The sequence below is a fragment of the Silurus meridionalis genome, chromosome 29, assembly GCF_014805685.1.
Source record: "Silurus meridionalis isolate SWU-2019-XX chromosome 29, ASM1480568v1, whole genome shotgun sequence".
NCBI classification, from domain to species: domain Eukaryota; kingdom Metazoa; phylum Chordata; class Actinopteri; order Siluriformes; family Siluridae; genus Silurus; species Silurus meridionalis.
The window spans coordinates 6448828-6471819 of record NC_060912.1 but is presented as its reverse complement, the minus strand read 5'-3'; the positions used below and the strand labels follow the sequence as shown (position 1 = coordinate 6471819).

The following is a 22992-nucleotide window of genomic DNA, read 5'->3' as shown; positions in this document are numbered from 1 at the left end:
CCAGACTCAGAAGAATGCGCCCTACTGGCTAGTTAGTGCAATTACATAGGAAGTACGATCTCCTCATTCCCCTCCCCCCTTCTACTTCTTTTCTTCTTCTCTTCTTTTCTTCTTCTTTTTCTTCTTTTTTTACTTTTCTTCTTTTCTTCTTTTCTACTTCTTTTCTTCCTCTTTTCTTCTTCTTCTTTTCTTCTATTTCTTCTTCTTCTTCTAATTTTTGTTTCCCACTTTTCTTCTACTTTTTTCCTTTTTTTCCTTCTTTTATTTTTCCTTATTTTCTTTCTTCTTCTTATTTTACTTATTCTTCCTTTTCTATTTCTTCTTCCTTTTCTTCTTCTACTTCTTTCTCTTCTTCTTTTCTTCTATTTCTTCCCCTTTTCTTTTCTTCTTCTCCTTCTTTTCTTCTTCTTTTCTTCCTGTTCCTTTTCTCTTCTTTTCTTCTTCTTCTGTCTCTTCCTCTTCTTATTATTATTATTTCTTCTTCTTCTTCTTCTTCTTCTTCTTCTTCTTCTTCTTCTTCTTCTTCTTCTTCTTTCTTCTTTTCTTCTTCTATTTCTTATTTTTCTTCTTTTCTTCTTTTCTTCCTGTTCCTTTTCTCTTCTTCTTCTTCTTTTCTTCCTCTTTTCTTCCTTTTCTTCTTCTTTTCTTCCTCCTTTTCTCCTTTTCTTCTTCTTTTTCTTTTATTTTTCTTCTGCTTTTTCTTCCTCTTTTTCTTTTTGTTTTCTTCTTTTTCACTTTCCTTTTCTTCTTCTACTTCTTTCTCTTCTTCTTCTTCTTTTCTTCCTCTTTTCTTCTTCTTTTTCTTCCTGTTCCTTTTCTTGTCTTTTTCTTCTTTTTCTTCTTCTTCTTTTTGGTTTTTAACGTTAGCTGGCACTAGCTTAATAAGCGCATTCCCTGAACAGAAGGTAAAAGTGGCAGATTTACCAAAACACATTATATTTGAATAGACTTTGTTTATTAGACTGTAAAGAAACGTACCTTTTCCTCATTATTGTATTTAACTTAATGGAACTTGTATCTCTATTGTTTTTCTCCATACAACCTGTTTAGTTAATTTATTCCCTTCTTTATTTCCTTCAATTCCTATGTGTGCCGGGACCCATATTAAACTCATTACTGTATTATTTAGAACAATTCTTGAATGTGTTAAGAGATATCAAACTCTTTAAGACTGAAACTGAGTCAGAACAAATTAAAACTCTCAGGTTTGTGTTCCTCTCCCCACTGCATTGGCAGATGATTTGAAGTTCACTGATCCACTGTTTACCACTGACTTGGACGCTCTAGGTCTTTTGAGCCGTCTGTATACACTTGTATATGCCGGGGGTATTGGATACTTAGGACCATGTGATATTTCAGTTTTTCTTTTTTAATAAATCTGCAACAATGCCAACAATTCTGTGTTTCTCTGTCAATATAAGGTGCTGTGTGTACATTAATGAGGAAGAAAAATGAATTTAATGATTTTAGCAAATGGCTGCAATATAACGAAGAGTGAAAAATTTAAGGGGGTCTGAATACTTTCCATACCCACTGTATATTTAAAATGCCGATACCAAGTCAACATCCCGTTCTGATTTTTTTTTTACCACAAACAGATGCAAATTTACATTTTGATATTATTTCCTTGCATTTCTTCTGCATATATTTTACTTCTCCAGCCAAAACTACATCTTAAATTTTGTTCTGAACAGTTCTGAGAGACCCTTTTTGTGAGATGTTGATCTTTATGCCCCTGGAGGTTTGCCCAGTAAGTGATCATTAATTGCTTTCTTCTTAATTCTAGTGGCATCTCGAATACCAAGACTTGTAAAGCTGGAATAGATGTTGTCTTTACTGCTCCACAGCACTGTATCAACGCTTGGGAAGTACAATCCATATTATAGGAAGTGTTCTTGTACTTCTTGTACAAAACTATGTTGATGCCTCACATTATCATCATCATTATCACACCTGTATGAGCTTCTATAAAACCGCCATGGTCACTTCCATCTCCAGGATAGATTTCTACAAGATTTTTTGAGTCTGTCTGTTTAAACTGGTGTCCAGATTTGTGTTTCCAATCCAATCCCAAAGGTTTACACTGGGTTTAAGGTCAAGTGTCTGGGCAGCGTCTTTTCTCCAGCACTCTTTTGGGACAATGTAGTCCAATATATTATGTCCTCCTGAAATCCATTATCTTCCAAATCCAATATGCTGTCACTGCTCGAGAGTCCAGTGACAGCGTGCATTACGGCATTCTGACCACATTTGGTACTGCAAACAATGAACTTGTGTACCTCTGCTTGACCATGTCATTTCATGAAGATACAGATATGGAACAGCTGTATCTCATGAGACACTGTTCTTTTGCTGGTGTTGCTTTTTACTCTTTATGTGTTCCAGCTTTTTAACATTTTGCATGGCTTCATGACTGAACTGTTGTTTCTCCTAGAAGCTTCCCCTTCACAAAAATACCTACAATGGACTGACCCAAATTCACTGGTTCTCTCTTTCTCTCTTTCTCTTTCTCTCTCTCTCTCTCTCTCTCTCTCTCTAAAAAGGTTTTGGTCTTATAAAGCATTCAAGGGTTTTTGTTAAATGTGAGCCAAAATCATCAAAATGAAAAGAAATAAACCCTTGACATATATCAGTCTGTGTGTGATGAATCTATATAATATACGAGTTTCACTTCCTGTATTGAATTACTAAAATAAATTAACTTTTTAATGATATTCTAATGTATCTTATAGAGGCAGAGTCTCTCAGAAGTAAAGATGGGCAGAGCATATACAATACGTAATTCAGAGGTGGGAAGGAACGGAGTACAAATACTTTGTTACTGTACTTAAGTAGATTTTTCTGGTATCAGTATTTTACTCCACTATTTATTTTTCATTTATTTAACTTTTTACTTTTACTCATTACATTTTTACACAAATATCTGTACTTTTTACTTCTTACATTTTCAAAACCGGCTCGTTACTTTAGTTTTAATCCATTAATTAGGTGAAATATATATTTTTTATTTTTACTGCGCGCCGATTTCAGCCGATCAACCGATTTCCTGTTACTGCGTGTCTTTTTCAATCCACTGGTGTAAAGTCCTGACTCTCATTTACCACAGATGTAGACTAGTTTACAAAGCTAAGAATCAGCAGGGCAGAAGGCAGTAAGAAGTGCAGAGGTGGCAAAGGTACACACATCTTTACTTAAGTAGAAGTACAGATACTCATGTTTTAAAATATATGTATCATATGGTAAATATGTATCATATGGACAGCATGTGATATATATGTAAGCATATGTACAGTGAATCCTTGACTACGAAGCCATGCTGTTGTAAAAGATGCAGAATGCGGTTTAGCAATGTCTTGATGAAATATTCAAGAAAAAAAACGTCATCTAAATGAAAGCATAAGGTGCTTTTGTAAATACATTTCAGAATTAATGGTGCATTTCCAGATGTGCAATCTGCCCATTTCATAGGCACTTATGAGCCCCCATACCATCAGAGATGCAGAGCGCTGATAACAACCCAAGTGCACCCCCCACACACACATCTTCTCCCCCCACATCCCCCCCACCACCTTCTTTATCCAAGAGGAAGCAGCGTCCACGGTTTCCAGAAAGAATTTAAAATGTTGATTTATTTGACCACATAGCAGTTTTTCACTTTGCCTCAGTCCATTTCAAATGAGAAGAAGATGGATCGTTACTGGATCATGTTCACATATAGCTTTTTTTTTTGCATTTAACCAGCATTTGTGGATGACATGGCTAACTGTGTTCACTGACAATGTTTTCTGGAGGTGCTTCTGAGCCAATACAATGATTTCCATTACAGAACTATGCCTGCTTTTAATGCAGTGGTGCCTGAGGGCCCAAAGTTCACGCCTGTACAGCACTGTCTAATGTGGAGAGTTCTCTCCATATTCTCTGGAACTTTCCATTGAACTTACCAACAATGGTACAAGCCCAAAAGTCTTTCAAAAATTTCTCTTCCTAAAATCATTTTGGCGAATTTGCAGTTTTTATAAAAAAAAAAAAACAACAAAAAAAACCCAATGAGCTTCAAGCCACAGCGAAGTTCCAGCCTGATTACAGGAATGTTTGCGTGATGGTGCTCATGAAGACTCGGCTCTCTGATGGTGAAGGTAACGGGTAAAGTGCTAGGAGGTGGTGTATTTCTGTATATTAGATAAATCCGTGTTGGTTAAGGAGAAAGTGTGCAGTAAATATATTGAGTATATTGAGGTATTGATATTGACTGTGGCATTAAGACCTCAGTATTTTTTGCTCAGGAATTTCCTCAGCTGTTTGTCACAGTAATTTACATTCATCCCCAAGCAAATCATTGGACCACTTCAGACAGTAAATCACAATTGTATTATCCAACCTCAGATCATATCAGGTCATGGTGATACTTGTTCCTACGTATAACTGTCCAGAAACGTGAAAAAGCACGATTAAACGAGATGAAAAATTGGTCCAAAGATGCTACGCTACATTTACAAGGGTGTATGAAAAAAACAGATTGGACTGTTGTTGTTTTTTTGGACTCTGGCTTGGACATTGATGAAGTAACAGATGTAATTTTTAGTTATGTGATGTTTTGAGAGGATATTTTAATACCTGTGAAATTGTTGAGGAAATATTCTTACAGCAAAACCTGGGTTACAAAATCATTTAAGATTCTTCTTTTAAGAAGAAATAGGGCAGAGAGAGAGAGAGAGAGAGAGAGAGAGAGAGAGAGAGAGAGAGAGAGATATTGATTCAGAAGGGTTAAAAAAAGAAATGAAGTGTGAAATTAAGAGGGCAAAAGCAGCTAATAAGGAAGATCTTGGGTTACAATTATGAATGGGGTTATCTAGGTTCTGTTTGGGAGAGGATGCATTTAACAGGTCAGGATAGTGGGATTTGATACTTATGATTTTAACAGGAAAATGAGGGTTGGAAAAATAAATGTAGCATAAACCCGGAGTGTGATTGTGCCTTTTTTTAATGTGGGTGATGTGATAGTTTTTAAACAGTGTAAAATCAGGATGGCACCTGGTGGTAGATAACTAAGGTGGTAGATAATTTGAGGAAGGTGCCAAGCATTTAGGACCAATATTTTATACGAGTATTTCTCTCAACAACAAAAAGTTCCTGCACAGCGGAAGTGGGCTACAGTGATTCCACTGAAAAAAAAATTTAAACACTAGATGACTTTCAACCTGTGGCACATACATCTTTGGGTTTGAAATGTTTTAAAAAAAGAAATTACCCGAAATTATATTTAATTTTTAATTTGCATATATAGCTAAGCAAATTGTAGAGAATGCAGTAGTGATTCTTTCAAATATATACTTTTACACCCAATCATGATACTGACATGTTGCCAGTTAACCAAATTAGTTAGAAAATATACAGTGGTGTTAAAAAGTGTTTGCCCCTTCCTGATATATATATATATTATTATATATTTTAACTTCCTAACTTTAATGTTTCAGATCATCAAACTAATTTAAATATTAGTAAAAGATAACACAAGTGAACAACATGCAGTTTTTAAATGAAGGTTTTTTAAAATTATTATTATTGAGGGAAAACAAAATCCAAAACTACAGCCCTGTGTGAAAAGATGTTTGCCCCCTGTTAAAACTGTGGTTTATTACACCCGAGTTCAATTTCTCTCGCCACACCCAGACCTGATCACTGCCACACCTGTTCACAATCAAGAAATCTCTTAAATAGGACCTGCCTGGCCAAGTGAAGTAGACCAGAAGATCCTCAAAAGCTAGACATCATGCTGAGATCCAAAGAAATTCAGAAACAAATCAGAAAGAAAGTAATTGAAATCTATCAGTCTGGAAAAGGTTATAAAGTCATTTTCAAAGTTTTGGGACTCCAGCGAACCACAGTGAGAGCAATTATTCACAAATAGCAAAAACATGGAACAGTGGAGAACCTTCCCAGGAGTGCCTGGCTGACCAAAATTACCCCAAGAGCACAGTGAGGACTCATCCAAGAGGTCACAAAAGACCCCACAACAACATCCAAAGAACTGCAGGCCTCACTTGCCTCAGTTAAGGTCAGTGTTCATGACTCCACCATAAGAAAGAGACCAGGCAAAAAAAAAACCCATCTTGATGATCCCCAAGAATTTTGGGAAAATACTCTGTGGACTGACCAGTACGTCTGGTGTAAAAGTAACACAGCATTTTAGAAAAAGAACATCATACAAACAGTAAAATATGGTGGTGGTAGTGTGATGGTCTGGTGCTGTTTTGCTGCTTCAGGAACTGGAAGACTTGCTGTGATAAATAGAACCATGAATTCTGCTGTTTACCAAAAAAAATCCTGAAGGAGAATCTCCGGCCATCTGTTCGTGACCTCAAGCTGAAGCGAACTTTGGTTCTGCAGCAGGACGATGATCCAAAACACACCAGCAAGTCCACCTCTGAATGGCTGAAGGAAAACAGAATGAAGACTTTGGAGTGGCCCCGTCAAAGTCCTGACCTGAATCCTATTGAGATGCTGTGGCATGACCTTAAAAAGCTGGTTCATGCTCCAAAACCCTCCAATGTGGCTAAATTACAACAATTCTGCAAAGATGAGTGACAAAATTCCTCCACAGCGCATTAACAGACTCACTGCAAGTTATCGTAAACGCTTGATTGCAGTTGTTGCTGATAAGAGTGGCCCAACCAGTGGCCAACCACTGTATGTCCAGGTGTAATCCTTTTTTTTTTTTTTTTACTTTGCTGCCATATTCAAACTTTTTTCAAACGTGTCATGTGATCAAATTCACCGCATAGATCTAAAATAAATACAATAACAACCTGTAACTTTCCATGTCAAGACAAAGCTGCATAAATCTTCCAGAATGTATCCTGTTCGCAGACGTCATGAAATTTTCACAAATACTCCAGCATTGCTTTATAAAATATTTACACAATTTCCGACATTTTTTACATTTAAAATACTTAGATATATTTGCTTAATAAATACTACAGTAAGAAAATGTAGCTGAAACAGATTTCAACTGTTTTATTAACAAGTACAACAAACAACATTTTTCAACTTATTAGACGTTTAACTGATTAAAACACGTTAAAATCATGCTGTTTACAACCAGACTTCAGTTCCGGAATACAAATTGCAAAACAGAACATGTTACACAAATCTCCAGTTTCCATTGGTCCTTTACAGTTGAGTGTGATATAATTTAGAAACCGAGCAGTCAGTTTTGAAAGGTTTCTCGACGTTACATGGAGGAACTCAAAGTAACCGTCCGGAGCATTCGGCCGAGCCACAACAGCAAAGCAGCACCTTGCCCTCCACACTGCCTACTTCATAACTGTAATCCCACATCAGCTCCGTTCCAGCCCTGATACGCCTAAAACACACACACACACAAGCACCATTGTTAGTAGGAGTGCAGTGATTAAATACCACCTTCAGGGTCTGTGATGAACACACGAATTGCATTCTGCATTAAACCCTGAGTCACTCACTTGCTGGTGAAGAACGCGACCCAGGGGAAGCGAAGGTCGTGTGTGTCCACGAAAACATTTTGGACGAATAAATTTGGATTGCAACTATGCTGTGGACAAAAGGGACATTAGTGAGCAAACATTTTTATAACTTTTTACACACACACTAAAAAGGTGCACTTTAACAGGTAAACTAGATATAATATATGAATATTGGGACACCTGATTTTTCTATAGGTGTGTGGTTTTTTCTATAAGGTGCCATTTAGATGAAAATGAATATCATTAAGTTACCTGGTCTGTTGCATTTATACAAAAACAATAGATAGTACATTTACATTTAAGTGTAAAGAGCCACTTACAATTATCTCTTTAATAGAACTGGGCAGTTGAGGGTTAAGCAGTGGCGGCTTAGTGGTGCTGGGATTTAAACTCATGACCTGATTCTCGTTCATAGGAAGGTGGTAGCTTAGTGGTTAAGGCATTGGACTTTGGAGCTGAAAGTAATGAGGTTAAAATCCCAGCCACACCAAGCTGCTACTCCTGGGCCCCTTGAGAAAGGCCCTTAACCTTATAGCTGCTCAGCTGCATGAATGAGATAAATTTAAGTCGAAATGCCATCATTGGAAAAAGATACCACCACATAATAGTAGCGTAATCCCTCGCAAACCCATATCATACTCCCATACACTTTAAACACAAACATTTGCCAGAATATATCGAGATGAATTTTGTGTAAATTGGTAGAAATACAGTGCACCGTATCACATTTATAGTGAGTACGTGTTCTGTACAGCAGTGGTCCCCAACCTTATTTGCACCACGGACCATTCATTTTGTTCATTTTGTTCGCTTGGGGGTTTTAATTTAGCGTTAATGTTTCATGTGTTAGCGGTCGGAGCAGCCTCTTTAAGAAGGTAGCGGATGCAGGTAAGACATGAGGCATCATGACATGCATCAAGAGTGAGTCATAGACAGATGTGGCGGAAAGAATCCTGATATTTTCCAAGATAAAACATCGTTCAGAATCAGATAATAAATAAAACAGAAATAATGTAAGTTATGTATTCTTTCTGTGCGGCCCGGTAGCAATTGACCTGGGGGGTTGGGGACCACTGGTGTACAGTATACACTTCTGTAGTAGCCTATGCGTAGTTTCTCTGCTTGTTTATTGGTGTGCAAGTGTCCTATGGCGGGAAAAAATCAGGCAGAGTTAAAGATAGACGTCATCGCATTCTTTACTTTCGGTACTGTACTATAATTTCAACATAAAACTCTGTAAAAACAATTCCCTATAAGTGTTTTTGGTCTATGGTGCTCTCCGCGAGAGACCGGGAAAATCATCCAAACTAATTAGTTATGTGGCAAATGCAATTCCGCAATAAACCGGGGGCGCCAGATTCAAACCACGGTCAAGCGGGGGATTACTGTAATATTGTTTGAGTTTGTATGGTCTGTGTGTGTAATATTTAGCCAATTCAAAGTCAGAACAGATCAGAAACATCGTGTTATGGAGTTTTTCTTTCTCAATTATTTTGATTGGAAACAAATTCAACACAACGTGCCTTCGAAACACTCCTATCACTCCTATTTTTCAATTTTATCATTAGAATAATCTCTGAAACCCTGGACCTGTGCGTTTTCTCTCTCTCTTCACAAACATTTTCTTACGTTAATAAATCTTGCCAGGTTTCCCTCGTGCTTGGCGTCGATGAGATAGCAGGACTTTTCCCCGTTAAACAGGCTCCGAGTGCACTTCCTGTCATGCATCGTTTTCTTTTCTTGAACACTTTGCTCAGGTGCTGCTAGTGGCTTCACTCTCCTATGACTCGACTTGATGGCGAAAGAACGTGTTGACTTTTTGGCAAATCCGGTCTTTGGCCTTCCTGGACCTGAAAATGGATATATGAAGTGAGATGAACAGCACAGATCTGTTTGGGGTTTATAAGAACGGCATGACCTATAAAAAAAAACGTAAAAAAAAAAAAAAAAGACATGAACCCTCTATTCTCATCTTCTTGGCCATGGAAGAGGTCACCTCGGTTTGCTTCTCTGAGATTTTAGGAGATGTCTGGATATTATTATGCAATTCTGTCTCTGTATAAGGATAAATGACAAATAAGTAAATGTATTTAAAAAAATAAAATAATAAAAAAAAAAAAAAAAAAACAGCAGCTCTGCGGACACTGATTTTTCAGCCTAGGCTCTTACTCTCTGGGATCTTGGCCTTTCTCCGTGTGGTGTAGCTTCTGTTTGACTTGGCTCCCGTATCATCGTTCGAGCTGATCTTATAATCCTCATCATCTATATCATCATCATCATCTTCTGATTCAACATCTCTTGCTTTTCTCTCTTTGTTACCGAGCTTCCTTTTCGTTTTTGTCTTTTGTTGGGTTGCCTCTACCTTCTCTAAGAAATAATGTGAATAGATTAGACTAAAAAACACACACACACACTCACACACTCACTCGCTCACACAGGCACACAAACTGAATCTTACATAGATACTCTCACACACAGTCATACAACCGGTCACACACACACCGTCACACAACCAGACACACAATTAGTTACACACAGACAAACACTCATACACACACACACAGTCACTCATGCACAGACACTCACACGCACACACACACACACACAAAACCTTACAGAGTACAGAGTTTTACACACTCAGTCACACACTCACTCACACAGACAGGCGCTCGCACAGACAGAGTACCTTCACCACAGCTAGAACTCGAGTCCACTTGGAACATCCTATGTTTCTGTAACGCCCCTGTCGTCATGGTTACAAGAGTCTTCTTCTCGCTCTCCGTCTCCGAGCAGTAAGCTTCACTTTCATAGCCCTCCTTCAGTTTCTCCACTCCTTCAATGTAGTCCAGGTTTAACAAATACTCGTTGCCAGCCAAGGCACTTTCCCCATGTGACGTCTCGTCCACGACTTTGCCTGTGCGAAACGTGTGGAAAAAGGTGTAATAAATCACCGCTGCCCCTGTTTCGAATTCAGTGATTGCGAACTTACCTGTGAAAACGCACACGAAAGTACCCTTGGACATATCGTCCAGACAACGCAGGCCCCAACCTTTGTGCTGAGTCATGAAAACCTCCAGGCGCAGTTGAAGGCCGTGCTGAACCAGTCGGTTTCCACACAGCCACGGATCGCAGCGGCATTGAGCGTTACACTCGTACACCCTGCAGAGGGAAACAACTCGTAAGTAGGTCCTCAGTACATCCACGTTGACCATTTATTAATCCTACATAATGAGATTCAAAGGAACATTCAAAGCTTTGACAAATCCTAATAATAATAATACAAAAACATAATACTGAAAAGTTCCTGGAGTTCCTAGGCAGACACCCTCCTCCAGAGGGTCCACTGAGCTATCACTTCCCTAAAAATGCTACACCATACATGTATCATACAGAGCATGTTCGCTGAAGTTATTCTCACCCAGTGGGGACGTAACGTTGCAACCGTTTGTGTGTGTATCCGGCGGTGACATCCACAGGACCACCGGTGAACAACGACGTAGCCTCGATGGTCATCTGGTAACAGGCGCACTTGGTTCTGTAACACAAGCGCAGCAAATATGAATATAAAGGAACGCACCACAAACTATACCATGTCAGAAGTTAGTGGGGCATGAAGGAACTGGTGAGGAGTGATGACAAATACGAAAAATAGCTATGCAAATTTAACATTTCAGCATCGCAATGCAAATATGGCAGATGAGCGCGTTGTCTTTTTCAGTCATAACCTTATAAAAAAATATTACTATTACACACACACACACACACCTGTCTCGGCAGCCATCAGTGCAGTCGCAGCCCACCATGAAGTCAAGGTTGTTGTTGATGAAGACACCAGAAGCGGGCAGCCTATGACTAGTGTAGGTCAGAGTGGGTGGAGAGACATCATTAAGCTCATTAACACAGGGCACGGGCACCGCCTCCTTTCCTCCGGATATGTCTGGCAGGAACAAACGAGGATGGCTGACCATCGAGGACGGGAGCAAGGCCCTTTTCACCAGCACAAACGGGTCCAAGCAGAACATGTCCAGGAACAGGAAATCACAGCGTGACTCAAACAGGAAGGCCTGCACCTCTTCCATAGCGCACATGCTCCGCCCACAGGGAGCGCGATAGAAAACTTGAAAAGACATCTGAGGAAATCAGGGAAATCATTACTAAAGAATCACACATCGGATTTTCCCCCCCAAAATCTGTACATTCTTAAAAGCAGTATAATAATGTGTCCTGTATGTTGTACTGAATGCTGCCGATATGCACATCACACCCACCTTCCCGTCTAGACGCCGTCTTGCGGTCATGCGGCGAAAGCCATGGAGCAGGGGGATGAGCAGTGGATTCTGGCCACGGTGCTGATCCTTTTGGATTGGCCTCACGCTATACAGACAAGCCGGGCAGCAGCGATGAGGTACATACTTCAGCCGGGGCTCAACAACGGGGAGAAGAGCATTCTGTGACCTGTTGTCCTCCTCCTCAGAAGAGGGGCGTTTAGTTCTGTAAAAAAAAATATATATAAAAAAAGAAATTACAGAGCTTATGTATTTTCCCTTTTTTATTTTTTTTTTAGTCTTTGTAGAAGCTTCGAGAACATTCTGTTGCCAATGGTTGACAAAAATAATAAAAAAAACGAAAAACAAAGTTTCACCCTTGCACTAGGACAGTCTAGTGGGCGTGCCCCCTGGGGAGGGCCTCGGGGCGATGCTAGGGGGGGCGTGGGTGACCCCGGGGAACATGTTATTTTTTTTCAGGATACAATGTTATGCAGAGGTGTACTTATAAGAATTTTATAGACAAATGGTACTATTTACAGTCGCGGTGGAGAGTTAGGGCACGAAATGTTTACTTCTTCCTAGGGGGGGCGTAACAGAAGATAATTGAGAAACACTGCTCTAGGAGAAGATCTTACCTGGATACATTACATTCACACAGCCTGCTCCTGCAACCCTAAAGATTAATTTGATACATAGAAATGACCGGGTGTGCCGTAATTAATACAATAATGGTTAGTCGCCCCCAATTATTTATGAGTAATTTCACACCACAGAGTGTTTACAATAATTACGGTTACAATTTATTTATTCATGTAGGACATACGGCACTTTCAAACTAAAACAAAAAGAAGGCGTGTTGATATCATGATTATTCTCACCTGTATAATAGGAATATAGTCATAAAAAAATAGAATTATATCATGAATGAATTATAAATAATAAATATAATAAAGCGCTCTCCATGCAGCGAGCAGATTCACATGTAAAAACACATAGCACGTGGTGTCAGGAATTCGACCACTAGAGGCCGCTCTCATAATGACAGCCTGAAAAACTGATTTTTTTTTTTCTTCCCTAACGCTAACCGATGCTAAAATTCGACAGTTTGTAAACATCCGTGGAAAAAAATAACTGACTCACCCTGTGTTAGATGGTGTGGTACCCAAAGGCACAGGGTGTGTGGTGGTTTTCACGGTCGTCAGAGGCGACGGGAAAGCGATTCTGTTCAGGACGATTTTAGGTTGTGATATTGGATGACCCTCAAATGCCTTTGTCAGGTTTGACAAAGTTGGGACTGGAGAAGCGATCTGAGGAACATTTGAAGCAGGAGAAGTTTTTAAGGGTTCAGCATTCGTGGTAACCTTTGCCTGGGAAGCAGCAGTGGTGGTGCTGGTTTTGGTGGTGCTGGTGCTGGTTTTGGTGGTGGTGGTAGTTGGAGTGTCGATGGTGGTGCTTGCGGTGGTGCTTGTGTCGGTGGTACCCTTCTGAGGTGTAATCCGTCCATCTTTTGAGGGAATTTGAGAAAAGTGTGTGTTCACTCACACAATTCCTTTCCAACACACACATGCACTGAGATACAAAAGCACACTCAATACCTTTATTTACATCCTGTTCCTTCTGCTCAGCTATTCGCTTCTTGATCTTTTGGATTTGCTCTAATCGATTTGAGCCTTTATACAGCCATTCTTTCTCCCCCTCTTTCTGAAACAGTTAATAAACACCCATACACACGACTACCATCACCATATATCAAAAAATATATATACCACACATTCACTTCATTCAGTTGCAGCGATATTTTTTAATAGTAACTACAAGCTTGGCCCGAGGTCCAGGTCAGGCTAAACCATCCCACACTTACCCTGTAGCAGACCTGGATCAAGCTACCATCCAGCTGAGTGACGGTACACTCCTCCATTTGACCGCCACGCTCCACCACGCTATCCTGGCCCACCCGCATCACTACAAAAACAGGGTTTGGATACGCCTGCAGATATTCGTCCAGCTCGGCACGCCACACCTCATCTTCTATGTCTTCAGACATGTTGCTCACTTCGGAGGGAGCAACAGAAGACAGACAAATAGGTAGGCAGGCAGATAGATAGAAACAGACAGATAAATAGGTAGGCAAACAGATAAACATAGAGACAGAGATAAATAGGACGGTAGACCAATAGATAGATAAATATGTAGATAGACGGATAGTCAAATAAACAGAGAGACACAAATAGTTAGACGGATAAACAGATAGATAAACAGAGAGAGAAATAGAGCGAGAGAGAGAGAGAGATGGATGAAAGAGAGAGAGAGGGAGAGAGAGAGGGATAGATGGGTGGATGAGAGGGAGAGAGAGAGGTATAGATGGATAGATGGATGAGAGAGAGAGAGAGAGAGAGAGAGAGATGGATGGATGGGTGGATGGAGAGAGAGGATAGATAGACAGACAGACAGACAGACAGACAGACAGACAGACAGACGGACAGACGGACAGACAGGACAGACAGACAAAGTTAGTGGAAATACCATATACGAAGTATCACAGGCCAAAAACATGTTTATTATCTTACTTGGCTTACAGACCAGATGGAGGTCTGGCAGGGCGATGTAGGCTGGACGGCTATCATCAAAAAACACCAAGAACCTAAAACAAACAGATGTCAGTACTTTTAAAAGTCGTAACAGGTAAAAAAAAAAAACTAACAAACGAAAGAAGAGTGAACATGCTCACCTCATTCGATTCCTGCGGTCAGGCATCTCTGCCACGACCGCAGCATGGAGCCAGGACTGTTTATCTTCTCTGTAGCAGGCTACAACTCGACACCCCACAAACAGATCCTTTAGCATAGGAGGGTTCACACATGCCAGGTGATGAGCAGATAGAACACTCTTTCCTTTACCATTATCAAACAGGATCTTATACCTAGGACCAGACTCTGTGAACAAGAAAAAAATTAAAAATTAAACACAGAAATGTTGGACTACTGAAAAGTATGAACATGTACAGAACTCAATACTCGGTCGGGGTTGCCTTTGCATTAATTACTAAAGCAATGCAGCGTGGCATGGAGGCGATCGGTCTATAATGCTGCTGACGTGTTGTGGAAGCCCAGGTTGCTTTGATGGTGGCCTTCAGCTCTTCTACGTTGTTGGGTCTTATATCTTCCTCTTTACAATACCCCATAGATTCTTTACAATACCCCATAGATAATTAAGTGCCTTCTAACTTCTACCTCATGGCCCTTTCATTTCATTTTCTGTTTAGTGTCCAGGAAGATGCAGCTCTACCTCTGCCATGTTAATCTGTATTCTATGCGACTCTCAGGACGTGCCTCGGTCTCCGTATTGTTGTGATACGTCATATTCACGTAGCAGTAGCGGTGCTGAGAGAACGTGCTCGAGAAACTTTAGTGAGGAGAAATCAATCTACATATCAAATATTGGTCACAAATCATAGGTCACTTTCTAAATAATAAAAGTATAGCGCTTCTGCCAATAATTACAGACTGTGTATGTACCGCGCGTGGTGTTATGCGCTAGCTTCACTGTTCTTAGGAGCTCAGAAGATCACAACATTTGGTTTATTGATTATCGAGAGGTGAACATGGTATTACCTCCAAAGCTTTTTTTTAAATTGTAGTACCGTATTCTCCGGACTATAAACCACTACTTTTTCCCCACACTTTGAACCCCATGGCTTAAACAATGAAGCGGCTAATTTATGGATTTTCCTGGGTTTTTCCCAGTTTCACAAGCTTCATGCCAAAAAAACTGAGCCCCATAACATTAAACCAATCAAATTGCCGAACGGGTTCAGGTGAACCAATGAAACTCTTTATATTAAATCAGATGCGCTCCCACTGAATTGGGCCGCAGCACATCATAAATATGGATGAGGTTCCTCTGGTGTTTGACCTGCCGCTCACTCGGACTGTCTACAGGAAATGTGAATCATTCGTCACGCTGAAACAACCAAGCATGAAAAAACACACATCACCTGTGTTCTGAGCTGCACGGCATCGGGAGAAAAGCTTCACTAATGGTGATTTTTAAACGCACGACGATGCCAAAAGAAAAACTCCTGGGACAAATAGTTGTGAAAGGAAGGAGGAAGACAGTGAACAATGACTTTCTTGGTAGGCTACTGTTTAGATACAAGCCGTGTAACAGACACTATCTTTCATTAAAGCCTGTGTAAAGTTCATTAGATTCAGTGTAGACACCTGTGGCTTATAGACAGGTGCGGCTTAATTATGTTCAAAATAAAAATCTTTGTCAAACGACACATCGTGATACAGAGGCCAATTGTGTCAATGCACCGTATCGTTAACTTTTATGCAGATGCACCGATGCGAATGGATGAATCTTACCACCCCTGGTGAAAACATTCAAGGTCGAAAATTTGCACCAGTGACCAGACATCTGCACTTATTTAGAGCGTTAAAACAAAACACACCGGAATGCGTTTTAACGGTGCTAGAAAGTGTTACTTTCCCACGTAAATCAGAGATGGAAACCTACCAGTTGTTTTGATGTCTAAAATGGTGCCTTGGTGCCATGTTTTAGTCCTCCGCCTTCCAAGAACACTCATGTTAACCTTCAGCGTGACCTCTTTCTGAACTTTAACAGGCGTCGCGGTTGTGGTGGGAGTAGTCGAAGCGGCCGGAGTGGTCGGAGAATTCTGGAAGGCTGAGAGAAACGGTTTGAGTTACTCATTGTAGAGAGGGAAAAAAAGCATGTTGAATGAAAAGCTAATGAACGCTAAGCAAGGACAGAGCCAGAAGAAATAAACAACACCTTCTTTGGGATCGGCTTGCTTGGTTGAAGTAGTTTTGTTGGAAGTCTTGTCTGAACTTATGGAGTCTGAGGTACCAGATGGAGAGCAGGAGGGGGTAGGAGATTTATCCTCAGGGTTGTCACCTTGCTTAGGGTTGATACTCTTTGCATTTTCTGTGGATTGAGTTTGAACTGTGGTTTTAGATGGTGTGCTGGTGCTTGAAGGTGTCCTGCTGGGTTTGGGACTGGCCTGTGTATCATTTTTCTTTGCTGAGGTTTTAGATGCTTTGGATTTTTTACACTTAGAGGAAAGTTTCTGCTTGTCGGTTGAGCATGTATTTGAAGATTTGGATGCAGATTTCACTGGGAGTGTGGCTGTTGGAGTAGTTACCACAGGTTCCTCTGTGGAAGCAGTCTCCGTCGTAGGTGCAGATGTTTCACTGGGCTTCTCAAGTCTATTTGTATCATTCGTGGATGCTGACGCTGTGTCTGGAATGGTGGTCGGTGGAGGGGTTTCAACAGTCTCGTTCATTGGGATAGATGATTCCAATGAAACGGGAGGAGAACCTTCTTCCTGAGCAGGCAAATCACAAGACGGTGGCTCACTAATTGGTATGGGGCTTCCCAAAGTCTTTATGGTTGTTAAGGGATTGTCAGAAGCTCCGTCATTCGTCAGAGTTGATGTTGGTTTGATTTCACTTGGAAGGTCGACATCCTCCATTTTTTTCACCTTCACAAAAGTCTCCACTGATGTGCCCACCGAATTCATGTCTGCTGAAAGCCCGACTTCCTGCAAGTGTGTTCCAGAATAGACGAAAGGCAATTAAGTGAAGACAACCAAATGAATTAAGACCCCAGACCTCCAAAATACGTATATATCCTCTCACCTTCAGTTCCTCCTTCACCGATGTTTCAGGAACAGACGCTTAAGTGTAAAACGGGGACAAAATCCGAGTCGTCAGTTTCCACACAACTACATTCCGAATTTAGCAACCTTTCGGATTTATTCAAATAATTGAAAAAAATAAATTACCCCCCAAATCGATGACGACATAGTCGTCATCTCCGTCAACAGCAGCACCGCAATCATTACCGTCCTTAACATGATCAAAATTATCGGTGGTCTGAGGGACGTTTTCAATCGGTTCATCCGCTCCTTCTTCCTCCGAGTCTGTGTCTCGATACTCCAGTCCCAGCATTCCATACAAACCCTTCATCAAAGACTCGCACTTGAGCACCGAGCTGAATAAAAGGAGCTCAAGGTCAGCAATTACTTGATCAAGCACAAAAACATTATTTGAGCAATAGGAAATCCGAGTTTCCTCTCAGTTAATGAACCGGCACAATCTTTAAATCTTGAGTGGAAAACTGATTTTTTTTTTTTTTTTTCTTTTCTCAGGTAAAGGCACAGGTTTGACACAAAGGGTCAGTCTGGGTGCAGGTTTTCAATCGCCATCGAACAAATGAAAATAAAAATCGTTAGACTTAAACATTTAGTATGCACTTGCTTGGTTTTAATAAAAACCTGCACCCACACTGGCCTGTGGAAAGGATTGGACACCCCTGGTGGGAATGGAAAGTTCTGGGATTTTTGGATTCTCTCGCTTGGCCACTCTTACATGTTTACTCAATTTTGTTGCTGGTGAAATCGCTGCTTTATTCCCTGATGCTGTTGTAAAGCTTTTTTTTTTAAACCTAATCTTTCTCTCAGTGTAACCCCTAAACCTTCTGAACTTCAATCAGATGCTCATCTCCCTTTAAAATACAATTACCAAGACAGTGGGCATTAAACTCAGGTACTTACTCGAACGCGTTATTGTACACCAACTGGGTGTATGTTGCCTCCCGTTCTTTCCGCTTCACCCACTCTTCCACCTGCGCCAACTGCGCTTGCCTCTGCACCAGCTGCTCGTTCTTCTCCACCTGCTCCCGCACCCAGTGCTGCAGCTCCTCCGGCGTCATGTCAACCCTCTCGTCCTCTTCTTCACTGTTCATCGCTCTGCTTCACATCATAATGAAACTGTTACTATGAGCAGGAAACCGGTGACGTAATAAAGTACATTGTTAAACTGGCTCTGTTTTGATCTTGTTTTGGGTGGAGGTTAGGAGGTGTACAGGACAAAGCCTTGCACACTGGATGCTCGGAGGCATGAATTCAGGAGGCCAAGTTTACATTCAACTCCATATAGAAGAGCACTTCCATACTCTTATACCAGACTCATGTGGAAAGGCATCCGGACCATCACAGACTACAAACCAACACCTCGATCTCCACTGACCAATTTTGCCCATCGGCCCAAAAACCAGTATACAGAAGCTCCAGCATCTCAACCTGCATTTAGACGGATGTTCTGTAACTACTAGTTCAACGGTAAAAGACCTGGGAGTTATTTTAGACAGCAACTTGTCTTTCAAAAATCATATCAGTCAAGTTACAAAAACAGCCTTCTTTTACCTTAGAAATATTGCTAAGCTAATAAACGTTATCTATATCTGATGCAGAGAAGCTCGTCAATGCGTTCATGACCTCCAGAATAGACTACTGTAATGCATTACTGGGTGGATGTCCTGCATCATTAACAAACAAGCTTCAGTTAGTTCAGAATGCGGCAGCAAGAGTTCTTACAAGGTCAAGAAAATATGATCAACTTGTGCTGTTAGTATCATGAACAGCAGCTACGCTAATTTCTCTCCACTGCTTCTCTTTCTCTCCCCATCCTGAGGCGTCCTGAGGTTTGGCCAGCTCCAGTCACGTCCCACCTCATGAAGAATATGGACCTTTGAAGAAGTAGATGCCGAACTCGCAAACATCCCGAACCATCTACAGACGTACCAGTGCCAATTGGATCCCACTACATGTGTGGAGTTTTGACATTGGACCTCCTGGAGTGTTTAAAGGCTCTGGCATGGAGAAGCTGATGCTGGATCTGTGATGATCACAAATGTTAAGCTCAGTAGCTCCTAGTTTTATAACCATATAGACTGTATAAGACTGTAGAAAGAACATTACTTATAATCTTATACTCCAGTACTCATGTTAGTTCTCACTCTCCAGTGTTCTGTATTGTTGAAAGATTTATGATCAAACTTTTGATGTCACCCAAATGAGGATGGGTTCCCCTTTTGAGTCTGGTTCCTCTCATGGTTTCTTCCTTATAACATCTAAGGGAGTTTTTCCTTCACCACAGTCACCACGGCTGCTCATCAGGGATAAATACACATCATTCACCTTAACTGTTGATTTCTGTAAAGCTGCTTTGAGACAACATCTGTTGTGAAAAGCGCTATAGAAATAAACTTAACTTAGCAGAGTAGACGCAGCGGGTCTGGACGGCAAACCAGGACGTGTTCTCAGAGCATGTGCTGGACAACTGTTACAGGTCTTCACTGACATCTTCAACCTGTCACTGGCCCAGTGACAGATATAGCCCAGTACCCTCTTCTGCACACGTCCAAACCTCAATCTCAATCGCACCTCTCTCTTACATCATCTCCAAAACATCTTACCTACTCTGCCCCTCAAATAAACTCATTTTTTCAATTTTGTCCATCAAAATCTCAGCAAAATATTTTAAGTTGTTTAAAGTTTAAGTTGATTTATTCTGGAATAATATTCCTGGTTTATTTTTATTCATATTTATGTTCAAAAAACATTTAGTTTTCGTGTGTTCAATAATTGTTTATCCTGTTCGTCCCGTGACCTAAAGTGTGCTTTGAGTTTTGACCCCCTGTGCAATTGAGTTTCACACCCCTGCTCTAAACCATACAACATATTACCAGTCTTAGAAACGTTTCCCTTCAAGTCAAGTTGTCATTCCAACCAAATACAGTGCAGAATACAGTCAAATGAAACACTTCCCCAAGACCAAGGTGCTACATCATCCAACATACACAGAACTCTAAACAAAACAAAGTGCTCATGTGCAACAAAAAAAAACACACTCATGCAGATCACAAGCTCCATGATGATGCAAAAGGTTAGAAAATATTAGAGATAAATAAATGATCACATCCGAAATGTCCTATACAAGTGTGAGCCTCCAACTTGGTGCAAAAAAAGCTGAAAAAGTACATATAGGTTGGAATAGTCGGTTGTCTGAATACTTTTGGGCAACCGTCTGTGTGTGTGTGTGTGTGTGTGTGTGTGTGTGTGTGATCTCTCTACATTTCTCATTTCACTGCCATACACAAAAAAGCTCCTGAACATCAGGTAAATGGACAATCAGGGGTAATTAGGCAGGTGTGAAAATACTTGTCCACTAGGGGCGCCATACCGGATCTACCACCAGAACTTCCACGCGCCTTAATGGTACAAAATAAGTCGGGAAAGCGACTGTGCAGCTTCTCAACCACACACAGATCAGATCATCAGCTCTCCCCTGATCCAGTCTATTTCCACAAAGAATCACAAGTTCGAGACAGAACCAGGTTCCTAGCATGGAGCACAGACATGGCGCCTGGACAGCTTAGATGTTTTGATGGTACTGAGAGAAGTAAATGGATCTGCGTTTGCTGCTGGAGTTCAGATCGGACCTGAGATTAGACTTCGGCTGATATCCAGACTCACAGCACCATTGCATGGACATTATATAGATATTCTGGCCCACATCGGTAGCTTTAGCTCCATTAGCAAACTCGCTAAGCTAAGAAGAAGTCTGCAGAGTTTAAAAAAAAAAAACATCCCGGCGTTTGAGTTGAGTTCGCAACAGGGTTCCTGCGCAGGTTCTTAGAGAAGAACGTTGTGAAGCTAACGATCTGAAGCACCCTGAGGCTACGTAGATGTTTAGAGAACTTCATCATACAAAGCCACCAGCCTCAGTGCTGCTGGAGTTCCACCTCATACGTGTTCCTGCGTACAAAATAAAAGAACTGACCTTACAGGTGGAGATCCTGCATCTCCTGAAACTCACAACCAGAGTAGAAACAGAGGGTAGAACCAGCACTGGACGTTTTTCCTCCAGTTTTCCTTGAGTTCACTCAAGCCCCGCCTTCTGAGCTGTGATTGGGTGTAGTCCGGGGAAACACACACACACACACACACACACATTTTGGCTCTGCAGGCCAAACCACTGGTTTCAGACATGAAACCTGATGTACAGGTGATTTATTTTAGTAATGTATTTCAAGTGTTAATTTCTTTTCATTTGGATGATTTTGGCTCACATTTAACAAAAACCCATCTCGAAAAATTTTTTACTTCATAAGACGGATCAAAAATTTTAAGTGAATTGTTGGCCTTCTGGAAAGTATGTTCATTTACTGTATATGTACTCAATACTTTGTAGAGGCTCCTTTTGCTTTAATTACTGCCTCAATTCGGCGTGGCATGGAGGTGATCAGTCTGTGGCACTGCTGAGGTGGGATGGAAGCCCAGGTTTCTTTGACAGAGGCCTTCAGCTCATCTGCTTTTTTGGTCTCTAGTTTCCCATTTTCCTTTTGACAATAACCACATAGATTTTCTATTGGGTTCAGGTCTGGTGAGTTTGCTGGCCAGTCAAACACCAACACCATGGTCATTTAACCAACTTATGGTGCTTTTGGCCGTGTGGGCAGGTGCCAAATCCTGCTGGAAAATGAAATCAGCATCTCCATAAAGCTGGTCAGCAGAAGGAAGCATGAAGTGATCTAAAACTTCCTGGTAGACGGCTGTGCTGATCTTGGACCTGATAAAACACAGTGGACCAACATCAGCAGATGACACGACTTCCCAAACCACCACTGACTGTGCAAACTTCACACTGGACCTCAAGCAATTAGGATTCTGAGCCTCTCCTCGGTTCTTGCTGCAGTCCACTCTTTGTGAATCTCCCCAAATTCTTGAATGAGCTTTGTTTCACCTTTTTCTACCACATTATTTCCTTCTATTCAACTTTTCATTAATGTGCTTGGATACACCTTTTGTGTCTTACCCTCCATGTGCATGGTGTCAATGATCATCTACTGGACAGCAGTCCATGGAAGCACCCAAAAACACAATAAACACACATTTACAACACACTTTATGTACCACCTTCAGCTATCTGTGCAACAGCCATCTTTTTAATACTGTCCACACATTCCTTTATCCACCATACTGATCTTGGAATGTCCAGGTTCTTTTTCATTTTGCTGGCAGAGTCCATCCATCATTATCTTTCTAAAAAGAAGCATGTAATTCACTTATGTCACTTTGTTAAAATATCAAGCACCTAGCAACACACCCAACTATCTGGGTTACCACAGAAAACTCCTTAGCAACAACGTAGTAACCACCTGAGATAGCAAGTACCTAGCAATACACCCAACAACAACTTGGGTTACCACAGAATCTTCCCAGCAACCACCTGTGATATCTCCAAAACATGGTTGGATAGCAAGAACCTAGCAATACACCCATCAACTACCCGGGTTTCCACAGAAAACTCCCAATTACTTGGGTTACCATAGAAACTCCCTAGCAAGCACCTAGC

At 40.9% G+C, this 22992-nt stretch overlaps 1 protein-coding gene across 5 annotated transcripts; it reads right to left on the bottom strand.

The window, feature by feature from the left end:
- Window positions 1-6999: 6999 nt before the first annotated feature.
- Window positions 7000-21557, bottom strand: setdb1a (SET domain bifurcated histone lysine methyltransferase 1a). Of its 5 annotated transcripts, none has more exons than XM_046844271.1 (21): window positions 21418-21557; window positions 18348-18542; window positions 17577-17785; window positions 17431-17468; window positions 16565-17333; window positions 16289-16456; window positions 14499-14703; window positions 14338-14411; window positions 13632-13822; window positions 13366-13471; window positions 12911-13274; window positions 11771-11993; window positions 11268-11632; window positions 10921-11037; window positions 10492-10661; window positions 10189-10416; window positions 9672-9869; window positions 9462-9557; window positions 9132-9352; window positions 7482-7570; window positions 7000-7363 (listed from the first exon to the last, which is right to left on the bottom strand). In XM_046844271.1, exons 2-21 carry the CDS (start codon window positions 18536-18538, stop codon window positions 7246-7248), a joined length of 4140 nt encoding a protein of 1379 aa, XP_046700227.1. In that variant the 5' UTR covers window positions 18539-18542; window positions 21418-21557; the 3' UTR covers window positions 7000-7245. The 5 variants fall into 5 exon arrangements, with proteins under 5 accessions (XP_046700227.1, XP_046700228.1, XP_046700229.1 ...); XM_046844272.1 differs by having other exon boundaries at window positions 18348-18545; window positions 21418-21554; XM_046844273.1 differs by lacking the exon at window positions 21418-21557 and adding an exon at window positions 20571-20704 and having other exon boundaries at window positions 18348-18546.
- Between the last annotated feature and the right edge of the window lie 1435 nt (window positions 21558-22992).

Coding starts and splice junctions, on each gene's coding strand:
- setdb1a (XM_046844271.1), bottom strand. CDS start 18,538: ATGAACAGTGAAGAAGAGGACGAGAGGGTTGACATGACGCCGGAGGAG. Junction 13,275..13,365: donor GGAACAGGATGTAAATAAAG/GTATTGAGTGTG, acceptor TTCCCTCAAAAG/ATGGACGGATTACACCTCAG. Junction 7,571..9,131: donor ACCTGGCAAGATTTATTAAC/GTAAGAAAATGT, acceptor TTTTGTCCACAG/CATAGTTGCAATCCAAATTT.